Raw genomic sequence first — 24,616 nt, forward strand, 5'->3', positions numbered from 1 at the left:
CTAACCTCCCAGTGATCTTGTGTATCCAGAATAATATAATATTCTTTCTGTGGTGGTAGTTTTTCCTGCATCAATATGAGCCATAATTCCAATATTACGGATTCTGTTTAAAAGGGGAAAAATTAAAAAAAAATTAAAAAAAAAAACAAAAAAAGGGGAAAAATTTTTAAAAAGATGTGTATTATAAGGTGGACATTACTAAAATTGTAAAACCAAAATATCTATGTTGCACAAATTTCAAAGCTGGTTGGTATTTCAACAATTTATATAATGGTGTAAAAACTAGAAAAATGGAAAACATCACTATCACATTACTCTGACAAAACAGCTAAGTAACAAAAGAGCTAACTACAATTTTGTGACTATCTTATATTTATTTCTATGAAAAGTGTGCTGTTGCTACATTAAAAATTTTTAGCATTGAATTGAGACAAGAAAATAGCTTTTAAGATATATACCAACATCTATTTATAGTTAATTAGCTAGGGCAGGAAGTTACAGAAATTAGAGCATTCACTAAATGCTGAATTAAGCCTGTGTGAAAAACCTGTAACTTTTCATGGCAGCCTATGGAAAAGACAATATCAATGACAGTACTTACTTAGCAATAGGAGGATTGATGATGGAATGAAGGGACTTGATATCATTTCCTATTAAACCTAATGGAAAGAGTGTTAAAATTGAACTGTTAAATTTAAAGAAAATTTCCTTTAATTTATAAATGAAAGAAATTAAAAGAATTTTAAGCAAATAGTAAAATTACTATTGAAGAAAATCCAATTAAAGTAAAATTCAAGCTAAATATAACACTCATTTACCTAAAATTTATTTTCTAGCAATCTCTAAAAAAACCTGTGGATGACAATAAAACAAGATAAAGCTTTTAAACATCAATTTCTAGATTATATCCTTAGAAAAATATAGATTTACCCCAATCTCTGCCACCTGCTACAATTCTATAATAGAATTCTATAATAAATAGAATTGCAAAAGTAGAATTAATGTTCATAACAATAATCTTCAGGCACTAGTAGATCTTGAACCAAAAAGCACAGTCCTGTAAACCTACATTGTCAAGGTTTGAAGAGCAAAGAGTGATACTCATATCAGCTGATAATGAGTTTTTGTACAACTTGAAACCTACCTTCCCTCAGCAATTCCAAGGACACGATACCTATAAAGACAGCCTGGGAGGTATCACTGAATAGAAGCTATAATAATCTAATACTTGTAAAAGGCCAACTTGTAAAAACTAACAGTATTTCTGGAAAAAAAAAGTCCATAATGACTTACTCCATGCTTACCCTTTATTCTATTAATACTAAAGAAACAATGCAGTTACATTTATAAATTTAATCTATACCTTCCTGCTATTTAAACCAGTTCTCCTAAATTTCTGTAATAAATTATGATGACTTCTATTACATTTTGAAAACCTGATGGCAGTTTGAAGACTGAAAGATAATCCGTACTGCTATAGATAAATTTGTACGGGCAAAATATAGAAACCCAGATATAGACCAATAATGCAGAACATTAAATTCACATGCCTTTACAAGTCACACAGCCAACTGGCATTTTTACTCCATTATTCTCACATGACAAAGATGGTAATGAGAACAGCTACAGAATGAAGCTACAGGTGACCCTTGAACAACACAGGTTTGAAGTGTGTGGGCCCACTTATCCAAGGATCTTTTTCAATACATGCATGCTACAGTACACAATTTGCAGCTGGCTGAATCTGTGCACATGGAACTGCAGATGCGGTGGGCTAACTGCAAAGTTATATGTGATTTTCAACTGTTTTAGGGGTCAGCACCTGTAACCCTCTCATTGTTCAAGGGTCAACTGTAGTTTCACTAAGTCTCCCACATGCTTGCTTACTTCACACACAAGAAGGACATTCAGAATTACAGTACAATTGACCTTTGAACAACTTGAAGATGAGGACTGCCAACCCCTGTGCAGTCAAAAATTCGAGTATAACTTCACAGCCTGTCCTGTGCATAAATCGTTCCTCTGTATCCTCAGTTCCGCATGGGTATCCAACCAACCGTGGATCACGTAGTACTGCAGTACCCATTTAGTGAAAAAATTCTGCATATAAGTGGACTCTTACATGGTCAAACTTATATTGAAGTTCAAATCTGTGCTGTTCAAGGGGCAACTGCAGCCAGTTCCTCAGCCTTCAGGCTTTTAATAGCCATATTACCTAACCTAATCTATCCCAGATAAATATTACACCAAACTAGTCTTAAGAACCCTCAAAATAAATTATCCTGTTAAACCTCTATTAACAGAAAATACTTTTGAATAAAAACCAGAAATGAACTAGGAAAATCAACATTTTACAGCAAGAGCACTCTACAAGTAGACTCACCTGCTAAACCTTTGAGCCGACCCTTCCCTTTGCTCAGCTCATGAGGATGGACAGCAGATGAGGAACTTAAGTGTACTGGTACTACCTCCTAGCATCTATCAGAATACGCCAACTCCTAATAATCTCAAGGAAATAGCCAAGAAGTAAAAGGGAGCCACTGTTTTCAAAATGGTTGGAGACCCCTAATAAGGGAGATGCTTGCAAATGAGAGACAGAGAGAAAGAGAAAGAGAGAGAGAGAGACAGAGAGAGAGAGAGAGAGACAGAGAGAGAGAGAGAGAGACAGAGAGAGAGAGACAGAGAGAAAAGGGAGAAAGCAAGCAAGCAGTTTAAGTAAAATGAGAAGAATCTAACATTTGTACCTGGTAGGGAACTGTAATTTCTTCCAAGAAGCACATGTAGCCTTAATCTTTTTAGACTTGCTCTTATTTTAGAGGAACACATATTCTAGTGAGGAGAAAAACAAACAACGTTAATTTTATTTTAGCATAACTTACTACTGTAGTTTTAACATCATAATTATGCTTTGAATCTCCATATAGTAGTCTCAATTTACTAACTCCAATTCTTTTAAAAGGTGACAACACAAAATTACACTACAATAAAAAATAAGGATAAAATTAATACTGCTTGCTCTTTTGAGCTGACCTTAGATGATGGCTCTCCTAGACATGCAGCATTAGCATCACAGGGATCTTATTTGAAAGACAAATTCTCAGGACCCATTCCAGAGAAGAGAATCAGAAACTCTAGGGATAGCGTCCAACAATGTGTTTTAACAAGCCCTCCAGGTGATTCTGATAGCTGCAGTTTGAGAATGACCCTAAAGTTTCCAGAGAGCCAGAAAGGTTAAATAAGGTTGCTAACCCTGGATACCCCTTGGTTCTCCTTTAAGCCTATTAAGAGCTGGTGGGGGTCATGAACTCTGAAACCATTAGGTGTTTTCACCTAGATTTATAACAGCGGCTACATATTAGAATCACCTGGAGAGCTTTTAAAAAACATTCGGGGGATGAGGAAGCAAGGGAAGTTGGAGGAACTACAGCATTTTTAAAAGCTCCCCAGGTATTTTCTCCTAATGTTCCCACATAGAGGTTGAATGTTCTCCATCGATTTATCCCTGGACCACTAAATACACATTTAATGGCTGTCAATATATTTGGAATTGTAGTTAGTGTATGTAGTGATTTTGGGCTGCCACAATCTGCCTTTCATGATGTCACAGAATGCATACCTGTGCCTTCTGTATTATTTCTACATTAGTTACCAAGTTTCTGGCAATAAAACACTATTATTCTAAGCAAATATATTAAGAGTAGAGAAGAGACTCAAACTATTTAAATTTCTACTTCATAGTGGCCAGGGTAAGACAGCATCACCTGTCACAGGGTGTACAGTCTGAAAGCATCAGAAATGAAAACACTAAAGAAAAACTGCAACTCCTTGGGCTGCTAATGACCTCAAAAATGGAATACAGATAGTCTCAAAATGATAAGGCATACTTCTTGTTGATTACAGGTTCTCCCATACCCCCTGTTAAGAAACTGCTGATATACTAGTATATGAAATACACTAGACCTTTGGGGAAGTTAAGTAACTGAAGTTGTTGAAGTACATTTAATTGTACAAGAAAAACTTACGTTAATGTGCAAGCTGGATATTTTCTTATGATTCATTGCAAATATCCTCAGATTGGACATCTTGGACCTCTAAACTGTTATTCTCTGAAAAAGAAATATACAAAATTACAAAACTAAATTTATGTATTACATGTAAGACATATGTAAGTAAGGCAAATGTAATATATTAGGTAAAAATGTATTACTTTTAAAAAGTAGGAATAATATTTGTAGCTATCAAAAAGAAAATGCATAATTCAGAAAATGAAAGCTCACACTAAACATGAGAAATATGGTCCCTTATTTTTTCAACATCCTTTGACTCTTCAAGAAAGATATGAAGAGGGACTTCCCTGGCAGTCCAGTGGTTAAGACTTAACCTTCCAATGCAGGAGGTGCAGGTTCGATCCCTGGTTGGGGAGCTAAGATCCCACATGCCTCGAGGCCAAAAAACCAAAACAAAAAACAGAAGCAACATCTTAACAAATTCAATAAAGACTTTAAAAATGGTCCACATCAAAAAAATCTTTTAAAAAAAAAAGAAAAAAGAAAGATATGAAGATACTGTAGAAAAAGATACATTGAAATTACAAAAATATATCATACCAACCAAAAAGCACTTTTATGTAAAAATGAAAAACAGAATTAAGTATAGAAAGGTAAGCATCTACATGTTAACTTGGTAATTTCTCACTGATAGTATAACTTTTGGGTTTATTTGTATATTGATTTTCCTACCATAAATATGTAAATATGTATTTCTACCATGTAAAAAATATACAGAAGTAAATCCTCTTCTTCTATGATCACAGAAACTAAGCATCTTTAGTTTAAAAACGTTTACTAAATATTCACAATGCATCAACTAAATATTCACAATGCATCACAACTCTCAAAGCTATGAGAAATGCATGGAAGTATATGAGACTGAAGGGGGTGGGCAACAGGTAAACAGAAAAGGTTAAACCACTGTGCACCATGTTATGTAAGAAGGCATGTCAAAACTTATTATTATTCCTCCTAAATCTGCTCCTTTCTGTATCTTAAGACAGAAACATTCACTACCCTTATTTAGGAAGCCACCAAGTCCTTTTGATTTTATTTCCTAAATATATCTTGAATCCATTCCCCCTTCTTCATTTCCAATGCCAAAGTTCAGAATGTTTGCAAAATCATGCATGTTAGATCCATTCTAAAATAGAACAATGGATTCTACCATAACAGGATACAAAAAGCTCACTAATATGGTTTGATCCCACATTGCAACTAACCTTTAAAAAACCATCACTTGTCAAAACCTGGTATAACATCTAAGACGGTCCACAATTTTCTGAAAAGACTATTAAAATACTCCTCCTTTTCCCAACCACATATATGTATGCTGCTAGATTTTCTTCAGACACTTCAACCAAACATTTTACAAATATATATACAGTAACATAATAAATACAGAAGCAGATGTAAACTGTTTTCTGTTAAGCCAGGCATTAAAAAGACTTGCAAAATTGTAAAGCAATATAAAACACTCTTCAAACAAAATCATTTTTGTTTTTGAAAATACAGATATTTTTCATAAAAGTATATTAATTACATTAATATTTAATGGTTTATTATTTTTAATGAATTATTAAAACATTTTAAAGTTTTGTTTTCATTTCTAGTATTTGGATATCAATTACAACCCATACAAACAAAACTGTTCATTCTGACTCATTTTTAAGAGTGTGAAGGGTTCCTATAGACCAAAAATTTTAAAAACTTATTCCAGCACTGTGTTTCCTAAAGTGACTGCCCATGATTATTTTACGTTATAAGTAAAAAAAAAAACAAAAACAAAAACTAATGTTAGAAACAATAGCCAACAAAATCTGTGATCTTCTAGTGTTGCTTATGATGAAATTATTTACATAAAAATATGAATTTAAGGAAAAATATTAAGTAATTAATAGCGCAGGTAATTCAGTTGTCAGTCTTAAAAAAGTAGTACTCAGATCACTTAAGTGGGAAACACTGCTTGAATCCATTCTTGACACATACCTTTCAAGTAAACAACCTCATCTTGTCAATTCCCTACTTAAAAACCTGTAAAGGTTCTTAATACAACAAATCCTGTCCCTAACTACCTTCACAGCCTTGTACTCTCCTACTCCCTACTCTATTCCAGGAGCTCTAGCCAAAATTCCTCTAAAACACTGTGCTGCAGTTTCCTTCACCACAACCCGGTGTCAGTAGACTGGCTTTATTGCGCTCAGGCAAGTGGACCCAAGCCTGGTTTGGTAACATAAGTACTCACTAAAAACTGTGACACCTGATGGTATAAAAACGGCAAGTAATGAGGAAAAAACAGGTAAATACCCATTCTACATTATCAACAAGTTACACGACCAATAAACAAAAGAATCCATGGACTATTTTTTTTTTTTTTAAATCAGTGGACTATCAGGCCTGTAAGGCTTAATACACAAAAACAGGAATCACGGGACACTAAAGTACAATCACAACATACATTAGCATAAAAGCACAAATGAAGATGATGTTGCTGAGGATAAAGTAATGTAGGAACAGAGATTCTAAAGCATCAAATTAAAATAGTCTGTGTTTGCATACATGGTATTTGTTACTGTACTTAGTAATTTTTCCTAAATTAGAAACTTCAATTTAGATTTGTGTCATATTCACTGTTTCTTAAAAAAGTATCAAATATGAATTAGGTCAATATGTTCATTATTGATTAATGTCAATCCCTAATGTCATCTTTGCTCTTTTTCTCTTTATATTGAATAGATCATCTCAAGCTATCTATCTAAGCATTCATTTTCACTACAGAATTTATGTCACAAGTTCTAAAACAAGCTATTTATCTAAATTTTAGAAATTAGTTCTAGCCTTTAACTTCATTCAAGAAAAAAGCTTGGCAAATCAACTTTTACTTGCTAAAAAAAAATGCTCAGTAGTTAGATACTCTTAAATTTAGGTCACCTGGACTGAAAAAGCCCCTTCCAATTCCCTGTTCATCTAACATTCACTGGAGCAGCACAAGGAGTTGATTATCGGAAACATGAAAATGAGTAACACATGATTCCCATCCTCAAGAAAAATATTAGGTTTAACAATCCTGCATATCACAATAACAAACATTTCATTTATACTTTCTGCATGGCTCTTACTACTGTACCTGTTCTTCCTCTTTAACACAAATAAGCTTCATTTTTTAACACCATCCAATTTATAAAGCAGCTCTCACATCTCCTGGCTTATTCTTCTAAACTGTACCAATAAATACTGGCAAAGTTTCATGCAGATCAAAGGAATACATTTTTATGCTTCTGACTGCCAAAATGCAAAGACTGGGTATCTAGTATATACTTGTAGATGTACCAAAGTAGTGATGATACCCAACTTGGCTACTGCCAGTTACATAGGAAGAAATTTTTTAAGAGACCCTTCTGTTGACATTGATCAGTTTAGGCCATTTTTATCCCACAATCACAGCTGAAATAACAAATGATAACCAACATAGCGATAACTTTGCCTCGTCTATTTCACACAAATCAAAATGTGACTATTGCTTAACCTCTAAAACATTTATTTTCTATTTCTGATTCAGAAGGGAAAAGGGCATTATGGCTTTAAGGGTTGTAAATGAAAAAACATGAGTTCACAATTTAAACAAACCTATTAAAAATTTCTATAAACTGACAGGAAACAGGGTAAATCTCACAATGTTAAGCAAAAGAAACCAACACAAAAAAGTTCATACTATATGATTCCAATTATGTCAAGTTTAAAACAGGCAAAACTAATCCATTCTGTTAGAAGTCAGGATAGTGTGTACCCTTGGGAATGACAGTTACTAGAAAAAGGCACGAGGAGGGCTTCTCAGGTGCAGGTAATTTCTTGATTTGGGTGCTGCTTATACAGGTATATTCAGGTTTTGAAGAATCCACTAAGAACGTTCATCTACAATATGCATTTGTCTGCCTGTCATAATTATAACACATCAATAAAGTCTTTTAAAAACTCTCCATAAACTTTTAATTATACCAGAAATGTCAAGTGGGCCCTTTACTTGTGGTGGGAAACGCCAGACTAGGCTTTACAGTCAGAGGACTTGCTGGAGTCCCAAGTCTTCTGTGATCTCTGACAAATCACTTCAAATCTGAGCCTGTCTTTTCATCTATCACATCACAGGATCCACATGAGAAGGAAATTCAATTATCAACAAGAATTTATTGTGTGTCTACCACTGCCTTCTAAGTAATGGGGTTAAAAGTAGTGAACAAAAAACAATCCAACAATCCCTTCCCTCATCCTGTCCCTATCCTAATCAGTGGATACAGACAATAAACAAAATAAATAAACAAAATACATAGCATCTCCTATGGTGATAGGTGCTACAGAGAAGAATTAAGCAGGAAAGGGGAACTGGGGCAGTAGTAACTATAAAAAAGGAGCTCATGGAAGGTCTCAATAAAACAGTGACCTGAATCAGGTGAGGAAGGCAATACCAGGGGGAAGTGTATCCCAGGAAGAGAGATTACGTAATTTACTGTACTTGAAAATATACAAATGCTAGTTAGAATTAGTTCGGGTTTTAAAGGAAATAAGTCACATTAGAAGATGAAGCCTTTAAAAAAAACTGCCTCAAATCCAAGCTCTTAAGACTTAGGGCGACAATAACAATGACGTTCCAGACCGTGAGGGTAATTAAGGCAACTTCAACGACCGTACAGTAAAACGTAAAACCGACAGCTTTCCTCGGTACCACTAGAGGACCACTAGATGCAAATCCACTCGGCACCGTCCTGGGCACCAAAAGGCCTCAGAAATTTCGGAAATTAGTCCGGAAAAACAGGACGCTGTCTTTCTCTTCTGACGGCTGTTAAGGCCCAGTAATTTACTTTCCTCTACAGTAAGTTTTCATTCCTCTGCACCCTTCTCAATCGTGTACACAACATTACACACGGTGACAGGAACCAAGACCCGTCGCTCTCGCCAAAGGCGAGAGAGAAAGGCCCACACGTGGGCGGACACCGAGGTGAGGGGCCGGGACGCCCTGCAGTCCTCGTGCTTGCCTGGCTGTAGCATCCTGGAAGGTCGCCAGTGGCCATCTTGGGCCTAGGCACGCGGGAGTCACACGGCGCGGCCCCGTACCCACCTGGCACTTGGTCGCATTCCGGGGGCCGGCTTTTTCCCGCCGGGCTGGTGAGAGCCGATGTGCGGGCTGCACCCTACAGTGCAAAGGCCTCACGTCGCGACGCCCTACCTCCGAGAACGCCCTACCCGTGAGCGTAACTTACATCTTCTTCTCTCCGCCTCCGGCGACGCCTCTTTTCACCACTTCCGGCGGTGCCCCACTCAAAAGCAGCCGGCCAGCAACTTCTGTCCTTCGAGCTGAAAGTGGAGAACGGAGGCTCGGAACGGCTGTGTGGCGCTTTCTCTGGAGTCGGTCGAGTTACAAGCGTCCCTTTCCTGTCGCGGGCGGCGCGGAGTCGGCTCGTGGGTCTCTAAGACCAGAAAATTGAGAGCTTCTTTGCGCCCCGGCGGCTGCACCCGGTGGCTCGGCGGCAGTCACCATGGTGAGGAGGTCGCCTCGGGAGCTCGCGACTTAGGGCGTCAGAGGTGGCGGGGCCTGGGGGCCCAGGAGCGCTGGGGCTAGCGGTGAGGGGTGGTAGGCGGAAGTGAGATGCAGTTGAGGGAATGAGAGTGGACTTCGTGGGGTGCGCTCCGAGGAGGGAAAACAACTTCAGTCTCGGGCCATAGAGTTGGGTATTTGCCCGAGCACAGGCTTTTGGAGCCAGACAGGTTTCACTCTGTTAAATTCCTGGCTTCGTCCAAAGTTGTGTGACCATCAGTGCCAGAGCCTAGTGATAACTCTATACCGTAGGCTTTAATCCCGCATCAGTCCTCATCTCTGCCGAGGAAACCGAAGGTATGCCCTGCCACCGGCCAAGCAGCTAATGAATTGCAGAGCCGGGCTTATAGGCCAGATCTGGCTGCCAGACCCTTTGTCTTTCTGCTACATGTTTAATCTCTGTTTCTCTGCAAAGTGGCATTCCACATACCTTTTTCATGGTTGCTGCCAGGTGTATGTGATAGCAGTTGAAAACACCACACGATACCTAGTACCTTGTTGATTGTTACATAGCGTTATTCTCCGTGCTGGAGTTGGCTTTACACCGTTGTTTTATTTTTGTAGTCTTAAAGTACAAATAGACTGGGGCCGCGTGTTTAAAATAAAACAATATTGGCGTATAAAACAGGCACTTAAAAAGCAAAAGGGGATCCCATACATTGCTCATGAAACGCAAAATAGTACAGCCACCTTGAAAACAGTTTGGCATGTGTCCACACAAAGACTTATATGCAAATGTTTATTCACTAAGAGCTGGAAACAACCCAAATATCCATCAACTGGTAAATGAATAAACGGTGGTATACCCATAAAATGACTACTTGTCAAAAGAAATGAAGTATGGATACGTGCAGCAACATAAGAGAATCTCAAAAGCCTTATGCTAAGTGAAAGAAGCTAGATGCAAAAGGCTACATACTGTAGATTCCATTTACATTTCATTCTGGGAAAGGCAAAACTAGAACAATAGATATCAGATTGGAGATGGAAAAAGAGGATTGACTTCAAAGGGGAACTTTCTGGGGTGTTGGAAATATTCTCAATTTTGATTGTGGTGGTTACAGAGCTGTGTAGCTTGTCAAAACTTACAACTCTATATCTACACTTAAGAAGGGCACATTTCATTGTATGTATGTAAATTATACTTCAATAAAACTGAGTAAAATGTTAAATTTTAAAAAAGTATGATGATGATATTGAAAAACCAGATTATCGATGTTCAGAAGAGAGAGATCCTAGAATCAGATCGTCCCTTTTGTGGTCCAGTGGATTTTGGACAGTTCTCTTCAATGAACAGTAACTTTCACTGAGTTTATTACAGATGTAAATCCGGATGCCTCATATCATTCAGGATCAAAATTTATTTAACTTACATCATGTGACTAGGCTTAATAGTGCAAGAGTTATTTAATCAAGTGAGCAGTGGATGACCTAGGACCTTCTATACTTTATATGCTATTCAAAAGAAAGTATTTTAGAATAATTCTGTCAGTGATTTTTTTTAAATTAAAGTAACACTTTTTGCAACGTTATAGCCACAAAATGAATATATCGAGTTACACCGTAAGCGCTATGGATATCGTTTGGATTACCATGAGAAAAAGAGAAAGAAGGAAGGTCGAGAGGCTCATGAACGTTCAAAGAAGGCAAAAAAAATGATTGGTCTGAAAGCTAAGCTCTACCATAAACAGCGCCATGCTGAGAAAATACAAATGAAAAAGACGTAAGTGATCATTTATTTGTTGTATCAAGTTAGTCTTTTGAGTAATAATTATTAAAACCAATAATCCTGAATCTTTTTCGTTCTTGGTAGTATTAAGATGCATGAAAAAAGAAACACCAAACAGAAGAATGATGAAAAGACTCCACAAGGAGCAGTACCTGCATATCTACTGGACAGAGAGGGACAGTCTCGAGCTAAAGTACTTTCCAATATGATCAAACAAAAACGAAAAGAGAAAGCGGTAAGCAATAAAAATTCAAGTCTTTATTTTTGTTGCCGTTCTTCAGGAGAATTACTTAAATACATATTTGAGGTTCTTAGTTTTGTTTCTTCAGTTAAATGGAAAAATGAAGTCCAACTATTTCCATTATTTAGATGTTGAAGTCTTTGTAAATTTCATTTTATATAAAATGTTTAAGTAATAAAAAAATGTGCTTTCTCACCATGAGAACATTCAACAGGATTTAAAATTTTTTTTAGAATGCCATGTGTCTTTAGTTTTAAAACACACACAGCTTCTTATACTTGACAACTCCTAATGTTGTGCTGTTGTGGAGAAGGATACAACTGCTTCTTGTTTTTGCTGCCCTGCAGTGCCAAAACTGGTTAAAAAGTAGAATAGTGGAAAGCATCCTAAGTGATTTGACTTAGATAAAAATTGAGCAACTAAAAAAAATAAATACTTCTGGGTGGCACTTGGTGTCAAGTTAGGTTAAATTCTGCTAAAAGCAGAGAAAAAGACATAGATACTATTTTTAAACACCTGTGGATAGACTGACAGAAATCTAGGCATCAGCAGAATATGCAGTATCTGCATTTAAAGAACTTAGTCTCCAGATTGGATTTTTAAAATCTTATTGCTTATTTTTTGATATGTAAGGATCAAAATTAGAATGGTAGAACTTTAGCACCAAAAGAAACTTCAGATTATCTACTTAACCCCTCTTCATTTTACAGATGAAGAGACTGGAATCTAGGAGGTTGTAAATCACTCTTCACAGGCGCTTATCTGTGAAATGGTAGAGTTTCTTCTAGAACCTATGCCCTTAGTGATAGGTCCAGAATTCTTTCTACTGCCTTGCACTGCTTCCATTTTTTCATAGAATTTGCATTCTAGGGAGGTACAAAATATGGGGTGATGATTTTGTCTTACTAGTAAATGTAATCTAAAAATCCATTCAAGGTAGAAATATAAAGATATGTTAAGAGGTGGAGACAGTTTATAGTAGCCAGGGCACGGAAGCAACCTAAGTGTCCATCGACCGATGAATGGATAAAGTAGATGTGGCATATATATACAATGGAATATTACTCAGCCATAAAAAGAAACGAAATTGAGTTATTTGTAGTGAGGTGGATGGACATAGAGACAGTCATAGAGTGAAGTAAGTCAGAAAGAGAAAAACAAATACCGTATGCTAACACATATATATGGAATCTAAAAAAAAAAATGGTTCTGAAGAACCTAGGGGCAGGACAGGAATAAAGATGCAGACATGGAGAGTGGACTTGAGGACACAGGATGGGGGAGTGGTGGGCTGGGACGAGGTGAGAGAGTGGCATGGACATACATACGCTACCAAATGTAGAATGGATGGCTGGTGGGAAGCAGCTGCATAGCACAGGGAGATCAGCTCGGTGCTTTGTGACCACCTAGAGGGGTGGGGTAGGGAGGGAGACGCAAGAGGGAGGGGATATGGGGATATGTGTATACGTATGGCTGATTCACTTTGTTATACAGCAGAAGCTAATGCACCACTGTAGAGCAATTATACTCCAATAAAGATGTTAAAAACAAAAAAAGGTGGAGACAGTCTTCCAGTTTTACCCTATTAACTATTTAGTAGTAAACTTAACTAGTTCCAATTAACTTCAGGCTTGTGAGGAGACAGTGCAGATCTCTAGAAAACAATTGAGCCAAAATGTTGTTGGTTAAACAAAAAAGTGAATCTACTACTTTGTACAACTAAAAAATATTTGACGTTTTATTCTCATTGTCTTTTACTAACAATATAAATTTTAACTGTGGTCTGTTTTAGGGAAAATGGGAAGTCCCTCTGCCCAAAGTTCGTGCCCAAGGAGAAACAGAAGTATTAAAAGTTATTCGAACGGGAAAGAGAAAGAAGAAAGCCTGGAAGAGGATGGTTACTAAAGTTTGCTTTGTTGGAGATGGCTTTACTCGAAAACCACCTAAATATGAAAGATTCATTAGGCCAATGGTAAGACCCTGTTAGAGTGCAGTGGCTTAAATATCAGTTCCTATGTTAAACTGGATAAAGTACTTGACAGTTTCCTGAAATTCCTAAAACTGATAGAAAAGAACAGGTTGAAAGATGTTTTTAGGCTATTTTTGTTATTTTAAGTTATTGATGGAATGGGTTAGCACTCTTCCACTACTGTCAAGAATCTTGTCTTCAGCTTCATAGCAGATGTGAGATGATAAAGAATTTTCATTACAGAGACTGTCAGTGAATCTTGACTTTTAAATATGACATATTAGAATCTTCATTTTCCAGTCATTTTACTCATTGAACAAGTGATCTACTATGTGCCTGACACTTGTCTTTGAGAACAGTTAGAAAATAAGTACAATTGTTTTTTCAAGAGTTAATTCTGGTTTAGTAAGGGAAGTATCTTAATGCTTTTGAAAATACTTAGGATGCAGTCGTTGACAAAAGAAAATATTAAAATGGGACTTCAATTTCTGTTGACAGCAGTGGTGGTCAAAACCAATCTCCTCTCCACCTCCCCAAATATAATTGAAGATATATTTCTGCAGAACCCCTTTAAACAGAATGAATTAATCTGCCCACTGGATACCAGCCTGCTTACAAAAACAAAGAATCAGAGGGGAAAGTTGGCAGTGTTACTCTAGCTCTCAACCTGAATAATTTTCAATGAATTAAAATGTTGTCAAACAGCCTGCTTCTATTAAAAAAAAAAAGTTCTATTGGAACACAGCCATGCCTGTTCATTTACATATTGTCTATGGCTATTTTTTTCTACAGAGTTTGAGTACAGTATTTGTAACAGAGACCATGTGGCCGGCAAAGCCTAAAATAAGAGCTTCATTATATGGTTATTTACAGAAAATGTTCACCCATCCCTGGATTCCATCATGGACTCCCCTTATTTTGATTGTATATTCATAATTTTCTAAATATATTTTGGTAATCTTAACAAGTTCTACAGGGAGAGAATATACTAGTCAAGCTGTTCTAGGCTTTCTGTAGTTTGGCAGATACGTTTCTTATTGTGAATTAATCATGTGGCATTCTGAATGTTATGTAGGCTTGACTAATGAGTCTGTTACTAAGAATTTGATTTACTGTCATTTGCCCCCTTCCCCCCATACAGGGAAAAATCAAACTTAAGAGATTGCAAAGTGTTGTGGCTTCTAAAGTGCCTTCACCCCAGAAGACCGTATCTAGGTGACTGGGTGAATCTGGTCTCTGTAACAGAGATCTCTCTGGGCTCTCTCCAGTTTTTGACCAGTATTAACCATCAACGCAAAGAAAGCTGACAATCTTTCATCATGGAAGGTGGCTGAAGTATATAGACTTGGAATCAAGATACTTAAGTTTGATTCCATCCTCACACTGTTTAGCCTGGGAACAAGTTATTTAACCTGCTGATCCTTGTTTTTATCGTTTAAAAAAAAATAGGGAGAGTTGTAAGGCTATCATGTTTAAATGGTGCTGTTTGTGAGCTCTAGCATAGTGCCTGGCATGCAGCAAGTCCTCAGTAAGTATAGATAACTGGACAGAAGAAAATCTGAATATGACGCTTGGTAGCTATTCCATGGTGAAAACTTTTCAGAACTATGTGTTTGGGTTTTTCCCCCACATACTTTTCCTGTAACTATCAGGTTTTTAGTCTGTAGAATTAATTCTAAGTATTTTCTTCGATGCCTTAAGATGAGACATTCAATCCTTTTGCGGGGGGGGGGGTGGGGGGGTGGGGAGACGATTGGAAAAGATAAGCAAAAAGGATCAATATTCATCATTAACATTTTTGACTCAAAACATTCTTGTGTTCGACTTACTAGGGATTACGTTTTAAGAAGGCCCACGTAACACATCCTGAACTGAAAGCCACCTTCTGCCTGCCAATACTTGGTGTGAAGAAGAATCCCTCATCCCCACTGTATACAACTTTGGGTGTTATTACCAAAGGTACTGTCATTGAGGTGAACGTGAGTGAGTTGGGCCTAGTGACACAAGGAGGCAAGGTCATTTGGGGTAAGTACAATTTTGAATATGGGTTTGCTGATGTTGTAATCCTAAGATAGAAGTTTTTAAGTTGACATAAAGTACAGAGCAAATTTTAATGCAGTTAAACTTGATGTAAATCAGATTTAAATCTTTAGGAAGAACACTGTAGAGTTATGAATGCAGTTCTTCTTTAGTTTACTGGTTTCAGTTACATAAGGTTTACTACATTGCTAGATATTTTTTTGATGCTTTTTATTTAAAAAGATGAGACAAGCAGATGGGAAGTTGTAATTGTAACTGAAAAATACTGGAAGAAAATAAATTGACCACAAATGGGGGAAGGGAGGCAGACAGCAAACATTGTAGCCACACTATTTCAGTAATAATTAAAACCTGAAATATGCAATGCAACAATTTTAAATTCTTTTTTCTTCATTTTCTTTGTTTTCTGCTTTCAGTACCCAGATATTTCTAAACTTTAATGTTCTTTGAAACATTAATGTTCTTTGAAACTGTATAGCTTCTTGATTGACTCTTCAATATGAGTCATTGGCACATACTTCATGTTAGTTGACCTTGGTTGTTTGTTTTTTAAAAAATAAATTTACTTATTTATTTATTTTGGGGCTGCGTTGGGTCTTTTGTTGCTGTGGGCGGGCTTTCTCTAGTTGTGGTTAGCCGGGGCTACTCACTGCGGTGGCTTCTCCTGTTGCGGAGCACGGGCTCCAGGCGCGTGGGCTTCGGTAGTTGGGGCACGCGGGCTCAGCAGTTGTGACGCACAGGCTTAGTTGCTCCGCGGCATGTGGGATCTTCCCGGACCAGGGCTCAAACCCGTGTCCCTTGCATTGGTAGGCGACTCTCAACCACTGCACCACCAGGGAATTCCCTTGACCTCGGTTTTAAAATAGGTTAAATTGATTTGAAACTTAGTTAATACTTGATGCTTTTTCCAGTAAGAATTGTGTGGAAAAGGAGCAATGCTCAGGTCAATCCATAAGGGCTTGTTAATATAACATAGTAACAGAATGGAGCTAGCCACCATTTATAAAAACAATATTTATGTAAAAATTGTATGGAGAACTCAAGCTTGGTCTTGCGTGATTTCATTTATTTTATAAAATCTCATTTACACTACTGTCGTCCATTTTTTCTTTCTTAAAAGTGGTAATTGTAAATAATTTGGGCAAAGATTATATGTATTCTTTAAAGGTAATTTTTATTAGCTAACATCCCTCCTTTTTGTTTTGTTTTCCTTAGGAAAATATGCCCAGGTTACCAACAATCCTGAAAATGACGGATGCATAAATGCAGTCTTACTGGTTTGACAGCAGATACATACAAATAACTCCTTATAATTACTGAAGACTACACACCAATCAGGAAACCATTACTCTGCTATTTCTGAATACTACCAAGCAGCCTTACATGTCTGCAGTCATCAAGAAAACTATTTATTCTATTGTTTAAAAAAAAAAAATTAAAATGGCCTAGTTTTACAAATTGGTCTTTTCCGTCTGTTTTTAGCGTTTAGATGTTCATAAAATTGCATGATTAAAAAATCAATTATAGAAATATCCTACTTCATCAGTATCTGGATTAATAAGTGGTACTAAGCAGTGTAGATCAGTCATTATTGGAAAAGCCAGTGCAGTCGAAAACACATTTTATCAAAGGTTAGTGCACACTTAACTGTGAGGAATAGGCCAAGAAACTTTGTCACATCTAAGACCTTACCTGAGGTCTCCTCCTCCTCACTGTAGATTATTAATCCTAAGAAATGTAGCATTAACATAGCATTTTAATGAAAATACTTCATAAAGTATATGAGAAGGAATACTACACTATAAAGTTCAAAAGAACTTAGGTAAAACTTTTTACCTCTAATTAATCCTTAACTTATTCCTATAGTAAGTCAGGAAATTAGTATTTTAAACATTTTTCCCCTCTCATTCATCATATATAATGCCATATACTTGGAACTGTATTTTCTACTCAAGATGATATAGATACATGAAAAAAATACCAACCAAAATGTTTATACTTTTAGCATTTCTTGTATTCTAAACTTAGGGTAGTGTATTTATATTTTTAGAGTGGTAAAAATTAAGTAATTCCAGGTAAAATAGTTTTAAAAAGAAAAAGGCTGCACTGATGCCCTTAAAGAGAAATTTATTTGCAGTTACTTAGATAATATTAAAAAGGTCATGTTTTAGTCAAAAGCACATTTGTGATTTGAGTTATGTTTGTGACTTTGAGCTTTAGGGTGTCTATTATATTAATTTATAATCACATTAATTGTTTTCAATTCTGTTTATTTTTTTAAGTCTGTCTTGAAAGTACAACCAATGTGATTAATTGTGCCTTAAACGAAATCAGTGTCTAAACAAATTCAATATCTAAACACATCTTCACCAATGAACTTAGGGAAAAGGGAAGGAATTTCAAAACACAGACCAGGAAACAATCACAAAATATAGGTTTAATTACTACTGTTAAAAATTAAAAAAAAAAAAATTAGAAAAAAGAAACTACCAAGAAAACAAACGTAAGTACTTGAGTAAGTCTTGCTATTCTGAATAATGTAACATCTTTTCTAAATTGTATAAACACAGTAGAAGTTTTAGAACACACAGACACTAAGGAAAAGAAAGGCTAGTTCCTTGGGAATTACTATCCAGTATGATACAATTACTTCAGGATAACAGAAGCAGAACCTTCCTTACAATTAGATTTTAACAAATGATTTTGCTGCTAATAGAAATGGGGAATGTGTGAATGACAAGTTTTGGAGGGTGAAAGAAAAAAAATCGACTGAAGGTAAGCACTGGATACAGAACTGAGGTTTGCTTATTTTTCACAACCAAAAATAGCAAGTTAAACTATCTGTACAAATAAAGCTTGATACTAAGTATGCAAACAGAAGCATAAACATTTGTAACTAATCACCCCCATGAAAGACTGGGTTAACACTTCCAACACGGTATTGCTACTAGTGGACATACAAGGCAGAAATTTCTAAAATACTGTTACACAGATGAGTAATGTTAATATAAACTCTTTATTTACATTAAAATCTGTTTCAGTTTGCTGGTGTGACCACACCTTAGAAGGTAATCCCTAAGGGTAAATCAGAATGTAAGAGCAGATATTTAGATACCAGGTAAAGGCTCAATTCGATGCAATCATAAACCTTCAAGATATTTTTCTAAAGTCACTGAAACCATTTTAGGTGGTGTTCTGGTGGTCAGCTAAAAGTGAACCATAAACCACTAGTAGTTTTTATCCTTGCCATGATAATTTTCTGCACTGAATGGAAACACCGTGAGTAGAGACACATTTTAAGTAGTAGAAGATTGACATTCTGTCATGCTATATGATTTTATAAAAAATCATAATAGACCCTCTCACTGTTAAAAGTTGTAGAGGAACTTTATAATAAATTCTTAAATATATTTCTGTGATGTCTAGCAATTGAATAAACTTGAAAGAACTAAAATTTTGCTAGTAACTGTCTGCTTTATTTTACACAAGGAAATATATATGTATTTACACAAACTGAACTGAACTCCCTTCTCCACAAATAAGACTTCTAAACAGAAAAAAGTTCACAAAGGACTATAGAATGTGACTGGACACTTAACAACTAGACTACCTGGTTGAAATCAGATTTCAGTCCTCTGTCATTCTCAGAGTTTTTCTAATGCCTTTTGCAAAAAGTACAAGTAATGTGATTAAGTTTTATTTAGATTCCTTATTGAGGATAAATTTTGTTATAAATTCTACACTCACTCACTGAGCATAGAACTCATTGTTACTGAACATGAAAGTTAGGTTTTTTTCATGTGACCTAACTTTTTTTCCTCTACCAACTATAAACTCCAAAATAACATTTTCTGTCAGAGATAATATGGACAAAAATTGTGTGCTGAACAGAAAGTTTTGAAATTGCTTAAAATGCACCTACTGTTTAAACCAAACAAGTTTAACAAGTATAAATTTATACTGAGAGTCCTTAGTGGTCATATATGAATAACTAAACATTTCTTTTTTGTAAACCTCAGCAACTATATTCACACATCAAGAGTTGTCAGTGAGCTCAGTCTTAAACTACACCTTTTTAAAGAAAGTATTTTAAAGAGAACAATGAAGAATCCAAGTAAAAAAGTGTTAGGTTTTTAAATCTACTTTAAGAAATTAAAAATGGAAAGGTTAAGAATTTACTAAATCCTTATTTCCCTAATTGTGGTATTAACAAAAATTTCTCACAAAATGTATAAAACAGCATAAACATTCGATAGATACACTAATATTAGTCATTCTTTCACGTGATTAGCATTTGTTGGGAAAACAAATGGCCACAGTGCTTAATTTTCATTTAGAATGGAATAATCTGGCCTAACTGACCAATAATTAAAGAAAATAGTAGAGGATACAAGTATTCAAAATTTTACACGAATAAGGAGGGTTTGTTATTTTGTCTGCTAAAGATTTTTACCTCAACTTTAAATCTTCCTAAAATGCCAACATCCCAAAATAAAATTTAGTATCACCTGACTGTAGACTGAATAAACCTTCAACATCAATCCTTAGCACCTCAAATAATGACACAAAGTCATAACATTTTTTTTCATGTAAGGACCAAGCAGTTTTAAAAACAATCTAAATGGCCTCAAAGCATTCTCAAACTTACATGAAAATTTGAGTACACATAATACTTCCAAAGAGTAGGACTGTTTTAAGATTCTCTTTGGATTCTAAGAATAACCATTTTGTTCATTTTTAAATAAATTATTATACAAAAATAAACAATTGAGGATGTTTTTTGTTTTCAGTTTACCCAGGCAAAGGCCTTTGTGTTGCGCAGGCAAAGGCAACCACAATGTACACACAGGCTAGATTGTAACCTGTCCGCACAGAACAAATCAAGAGCGAGCAAGCCAAAAGGGACAAACGAAGCCTCCAATCTGATTTAAGCTCCTGTAACTATGGCTCCTAGGGCAGCTTATTCCTGCCATCTAGGTCTAAGATTGTGGGGCACAGTTCCAAACCTACCAAAAATGGAAGCCAAGGGCATAAGCTGGCAGGCAGGCAAAAAGATCTTTTGACAGGAATCACTCCATGAGTTAGGGAAGTGGATGAAAGTGAGGGGAATATAATGAAGATTCTAGAATAAAGGCAGTGGCAGGATTAAGGAGAAGCCTTAGGAAGGGTTCTCACACTTCTAAAGTATACATGTTAACTGGGTGAGGACAAAAGTACAGTCCCCAGATTCAAATGAAATTTTAAATAATTATACGAGTGCCTACAGGCCAGAGTTAAATCCCTAGCAGTACTGTTAATATCAGATGTTATCAAGAGTGAACTGGAAACAGATTTTGTTTGTGCCTTTCCACAGACATTGAAGTCAAAGGAAGAAATTGCACCTACAACTAAGAACTAAGAGGCCAAAATACCACCTTCATAAACCTTTGACCATAAATTTCCAAATTTGTGCTCTCATTTAGTTGAAGTTGCATTTATCCTAATTTACTGACATTTTTGTTTAAGCATGCCTACATTTTAAAAAATGGTGATTAGTTTTGAAATTTAAGATAAAACTTCTAGAACCGTCACCAAGATTACTATTAAAACCCTTAGTATAAAAGATTTCTGTGATCCTTACAATTGATGGAAACCCTACTACTTTCACATTTTTAAATTTATATTTTCTGAAATATTAATGGTCAGATATCCCCAACTGCTAAAGAAAATACAGTATGATCTGGTTTCCCAAAATCGAAACATGGTTAATAAAAATTAAAAAAATTGTATTTACACAAAATAGCCTGAAAAATTAAAAAGAACGGTGAATCCTAGGTCCTACAGGAGAGGGAAAAGCGGCATCATAAATAAGTTCAAATTGAAAATTTGGAGTTTTTGTCCTGTGCCCCATGCTATTTATTAACTGCCATATTTTAAAAACAACAATTACGTTACAAAGAAGAGGATCTATCATCCGCATTTCTTCCTCATTCAGGTCAGCTTGGCTTTCTTCTTCGCAGGTCCTTTGTGTCCTTTGGCCTTTCTTCTTAAATTCCGCCTGTCGACCACAGGCACTTCCACTTCTATCTCCTCTGAGCTGCTATCCACAGTCTTCTCTGTTGATTGTGTCAACTGATCCAGTTGCTCAGAAGATGCTTCAGACTGCTCCTCTGACTGGTTCTTCTGTCCTGCATTCTGTGAAAATGGCACATCTTCAAGTTCAACCTCTATTAAAGAGCTCTGAGGAAGAGCTGGAGATGTCTCCTGGGGCTCGGCTACCCCCTCCTCACCCTGGTCTTCCAATGAGGCAGTAGTGTTGGGTGATACATTTTCAGGAATTGATTCTTCAGCAAATTCAGTTATCACGGAGTTTGGAAAACCACTGTCGGACCGTTCTTCATTTGGGATAGTAGCCACATTGTCTGAACTCCCAAAATGTGCTTTCTTTCTTGAAACTAGAGGCAGCCTCTCTTCAGTGTGCCCCTTGTCATCAGATGGGCCTTCATCTAGCAACATTTCTGAGTCAGTTACATGTGAAGTCTAAAAACAAAAAACCGGTGAACAACTTTTGCAATATAGTTCTTACATAAATTATTCTCAGACACTAATATGCAATGACCCTGAACCACATTTTAAAGAATTCAGTACTCACTACTTTTGTTAATCATGTGCACATGTTCTGAATACAGCTCAATTTCTTCGAAACTGTCTTACATGATAATTTGGATTCATTAAGTTCTTGCTTTAAAGATGCAATAAAAGTAATGATTTTACCTCAAAACGTACTTAAGGCACAAACTTTATGTCAAGATTCTTCAAAACCATGAATCAACTCAGTTTTTAGTTTCCTGGTGTTACTGGAGCCAGACCGAGAATCCTGGGACTTGACACTGTGCTACCCCACTGAGTTTGACTATTAGGTGAAAGGTGAGGGCAGCGAAAATTTTATTCATGTAATTATGTGAGACACTAATAAAATAATGCTATACAAGAGTTCTTTACCCTTAAATTGGAATATTCAAAAGTAGAAATTAAATTTCCTTTTTGACGTGGCACCTATATATATACAATGGAATATTACTCAGCCATAAAAAAAAGAACGAAATCTTGCCATTTGCAACAACATGGATGAACTTAGAGGGGATTATGCTTAGTGAAATAAGTCAGACAGAGAAAGACAAAAACCATATGATCTCATTTATATGTGGAATCTAAAAAACAAAACAAAATGAAAACAGACTCAGATAAAAAGAATAAATGGGTGGTTGCCAGAAGGGAGGGAGTGAGGGGACTGAAAGAGGTAGGGGATTAAGAGGTACAAACTTCCAGTTACAAAATAAACCACGGGGATGTAATATATAGCATAAGGAATATGGTCAACAATATTGTAATAACTTTATATGGGGAACAGATGGTTACTGGACTTACAGTGGTGATCATTTCATAATGTATGCAAAATCAAATCACTATGTAGTACACATGAAACTAATATAATATTGTACATCAACTATATTTCAATAAAAATAAATAATTAAATTTCTTTTAAAATATTCCATCAAGTTTTCCCCACTAATCTAATCTGTCTCCCTAATTAAAACAAATTAAAATGACAGTACTGGTCACAGACTATGTAAGCAATAGGTATTCAAATATTTGGTAAATAATGCTTTACCCATTTTTCTAAGCATTTCCTAAATCTACAAAGTGAAACTCATTTTGTTACCGTAAGTCAGACGAATGAAGTTACAAAGATTTGAATTTAAAAAACATTACTGATTGCATCTTCTTAAAACACCCAATGTAGTAAAATTTATTTTTCCTGAAGGACGGTACATGTTAAAGTAGAGGAAAATATATATCCTGCACTGCCCTAGCCAAGTCACCAACACTGGACACTATAACTATAAAAAATTAGGATATTTTTCCATTACCTTATCCTGTGCAACAGCCTCAGGAGATTTTGAAGATTCTACCACCAGTGGAACAAGATTCGTAGAGTCTTCACTGGAATTAAAAGACTGCAATTTTAATTCTTCACCTAAAACTTCACCAGTGGAGTCCTCCTCTTCTGTTATAAGTGAAGTCTTAAGAGTATCATCCATTATCTCACCATTCATAGGCTCTGATTCAGATTCCTACACCATCGAGGGCAAAAAAAGTCAGGACAAAATTACAGATTAACTTACTTATCATACAAGGTGGGTCCATTCTCAGTCGCCCTGTCATGCACCAGGACTCAAGATACATTCTACCACATTACAGGACACAGGTTAAGGAACAGCAGAGTCAGTAAGAGCAAAGAATCCGTAAGCACCCCAATTTCCCTCTGTTCTCAAGGAGAAAAGACAGGACCAGGATGCTCTATGGACCCAGTGTGGGTCTGAGATTCAGTGAAGAGACCCTGCCTCCTTCTTCTTCTTCCTCCATATAGGCAGTGACAGGAAGAACCTTTTCAGTAAAAAGCCACCAGAGAAAGTCTAGATTTGGTGCCAGCTCTTTACAGAACATCAGCTGTTCAGCACTCGGAACCCTTGGGGTCCCTGGGAAGTCACAGTTTAGCATGCCAGGGGGAGGAAGCACTAGCAGTCCTGTGGGAAGTGGAGTTTGGGTATAGCTTCTTGCTGGGAGCAGAGAGCCCTCAATCTCAGCGAGCTCATTCTCCAGTCAAAAAAGGGTCATCTTTGAACAATCCTGCTCCTTAAATCACATTAAAATATGGAAAAGCGATTTGATAACACTAAGTCTCCAATTTCTGAAACTCTTCCTCCAAGGTTTATCAATTTACATGACTTTCATTAACATCTAATATTTCTAACTAATCCTAATGACATTCTAATAATTAGAGATCATTTTATTTAATTATCATTTAAAAAATTCGAACACTGGGCTTCCCTGGTGGCGTAGTGGTGAAGAATCTGCCTGCCAATGCAAGGGACACGGGTTCGAGCCCTGGTCCAGGAGGATCCCACATGCTGCTGAGCGGCTAGGCCTGTGCACCACAACTCTGAGCCTGCGCTCTAGA

General features: G+C 36.3%; 3 protein-coding genes across 10 annotated transcripts in view; 1 reads left to right on the plus strand and 2 right to left on the minus strand.

The window, feature by feature from the left end:
- The window catches only part of GFM2 (GTP dependent ribosome recycling factor mitochondrial 2), a 47,390-nt gene extending 38,041 nt beyond the window's left edge, over positions 1–9,349 (minus strand). For 3 of the 5 annotated variants that reach the window (XM_059916574.1, XM_059916572.1, XM_059916573.1), the window contains exons 1-5: positions 9,160–9,349; positions 4,023–4,106; positions 2,745–2,829; positions 602–659; positions 6–103 (exon numbers count right to left, since the gene is read on the minus strand). In XM_059916574.1, coding sequence (XP_059772557.1) covers positions 6–103; positions 602–659; positions 2,745–2,829; positions 4,023–4,082 — 301 coding nt within the window. In that variant the 5' untranslated portion in view covers positions 4,083–4,106; positions 9,160–9,349. Of the gene's footprint in view, positions 1–5; positions 104–601; positions 660–2,383; positions 2,499–2,744; positions 2,833–4,022; positions 4,107–9,159 lie in introns of those variants that run through there. The other 2 variants (XM_059916575.1, XM_059916576.1) reach the window with 2 other exon arrangements.
- A 105-nt stretch (positions 9,350–9,454) lies between these two features.
- Positions 9,455–17,073, plus strand: NSA2 (NSA2 ribosome biogenesis factor). The gene is made up of 6 exons (XM_059916580.1): positions 9,455–9,580; positions 11,172–11,359; positions 11,450–11,600; positions 13,399–13,578; positions 15,408–15,600; positions 16,831–17,073. Exons 1-6 carry the CDS (start codon positions 9,578–9,580, stop codon positions 16,896–16,898), a joined length of 783 nt encoding a protein of 260 aa, XP_059772563.1. The 5' UTR covers positions 9,455–9,577; the 3' UTR covers positions 16,899–17,073.
- Positions 17,074–21,283: 4,210 nt separating this feature from the next.
- Positions 21,284–24,616, minus strand: part of FAM169A (family with sequence similarity 169 member A) — a 60,525-nt gene continuing 57,192 nt past the window's right edge. For all 4 annotated transcript variants that reach the window (XM_059916582.1, XM_059916584.1, XM_059916583.1 and 1 more), the window contains 2 exons: positions 23,526–23,729; positions 21,284–22,134 (listed from right to left, as the gene is read on the minus strand). In XM_059916582.1, the coding sequence (XP_059772565.1) occupies positions 21,586–22,134; positions 23,526–23,729 (753 nt within the window). In that variant the 3' untranslated portion in view covers positions 21,284–21,585. The remainder of the gene's footprint in view (positions 22,135–23,525; positions 23,730–24,616) is intronic.

The sequence above is a fragment of the Balaenoptera ricei genome, chromosome 3, assembly GCF_028023285.1.
Source record: "Balaenoptera ricei isolate mBalRic1 chromosome 3, mBalRic1.hap2, whole genome shotgun sequence".
Taxonomy (NCBI): domain Eukaryota; kingdom Metazoa; phylum Chordata; class Mammalia; order Artiodactyla; family Balaenopteridae; genus Balaenoptera; species Balaenoptera ricei.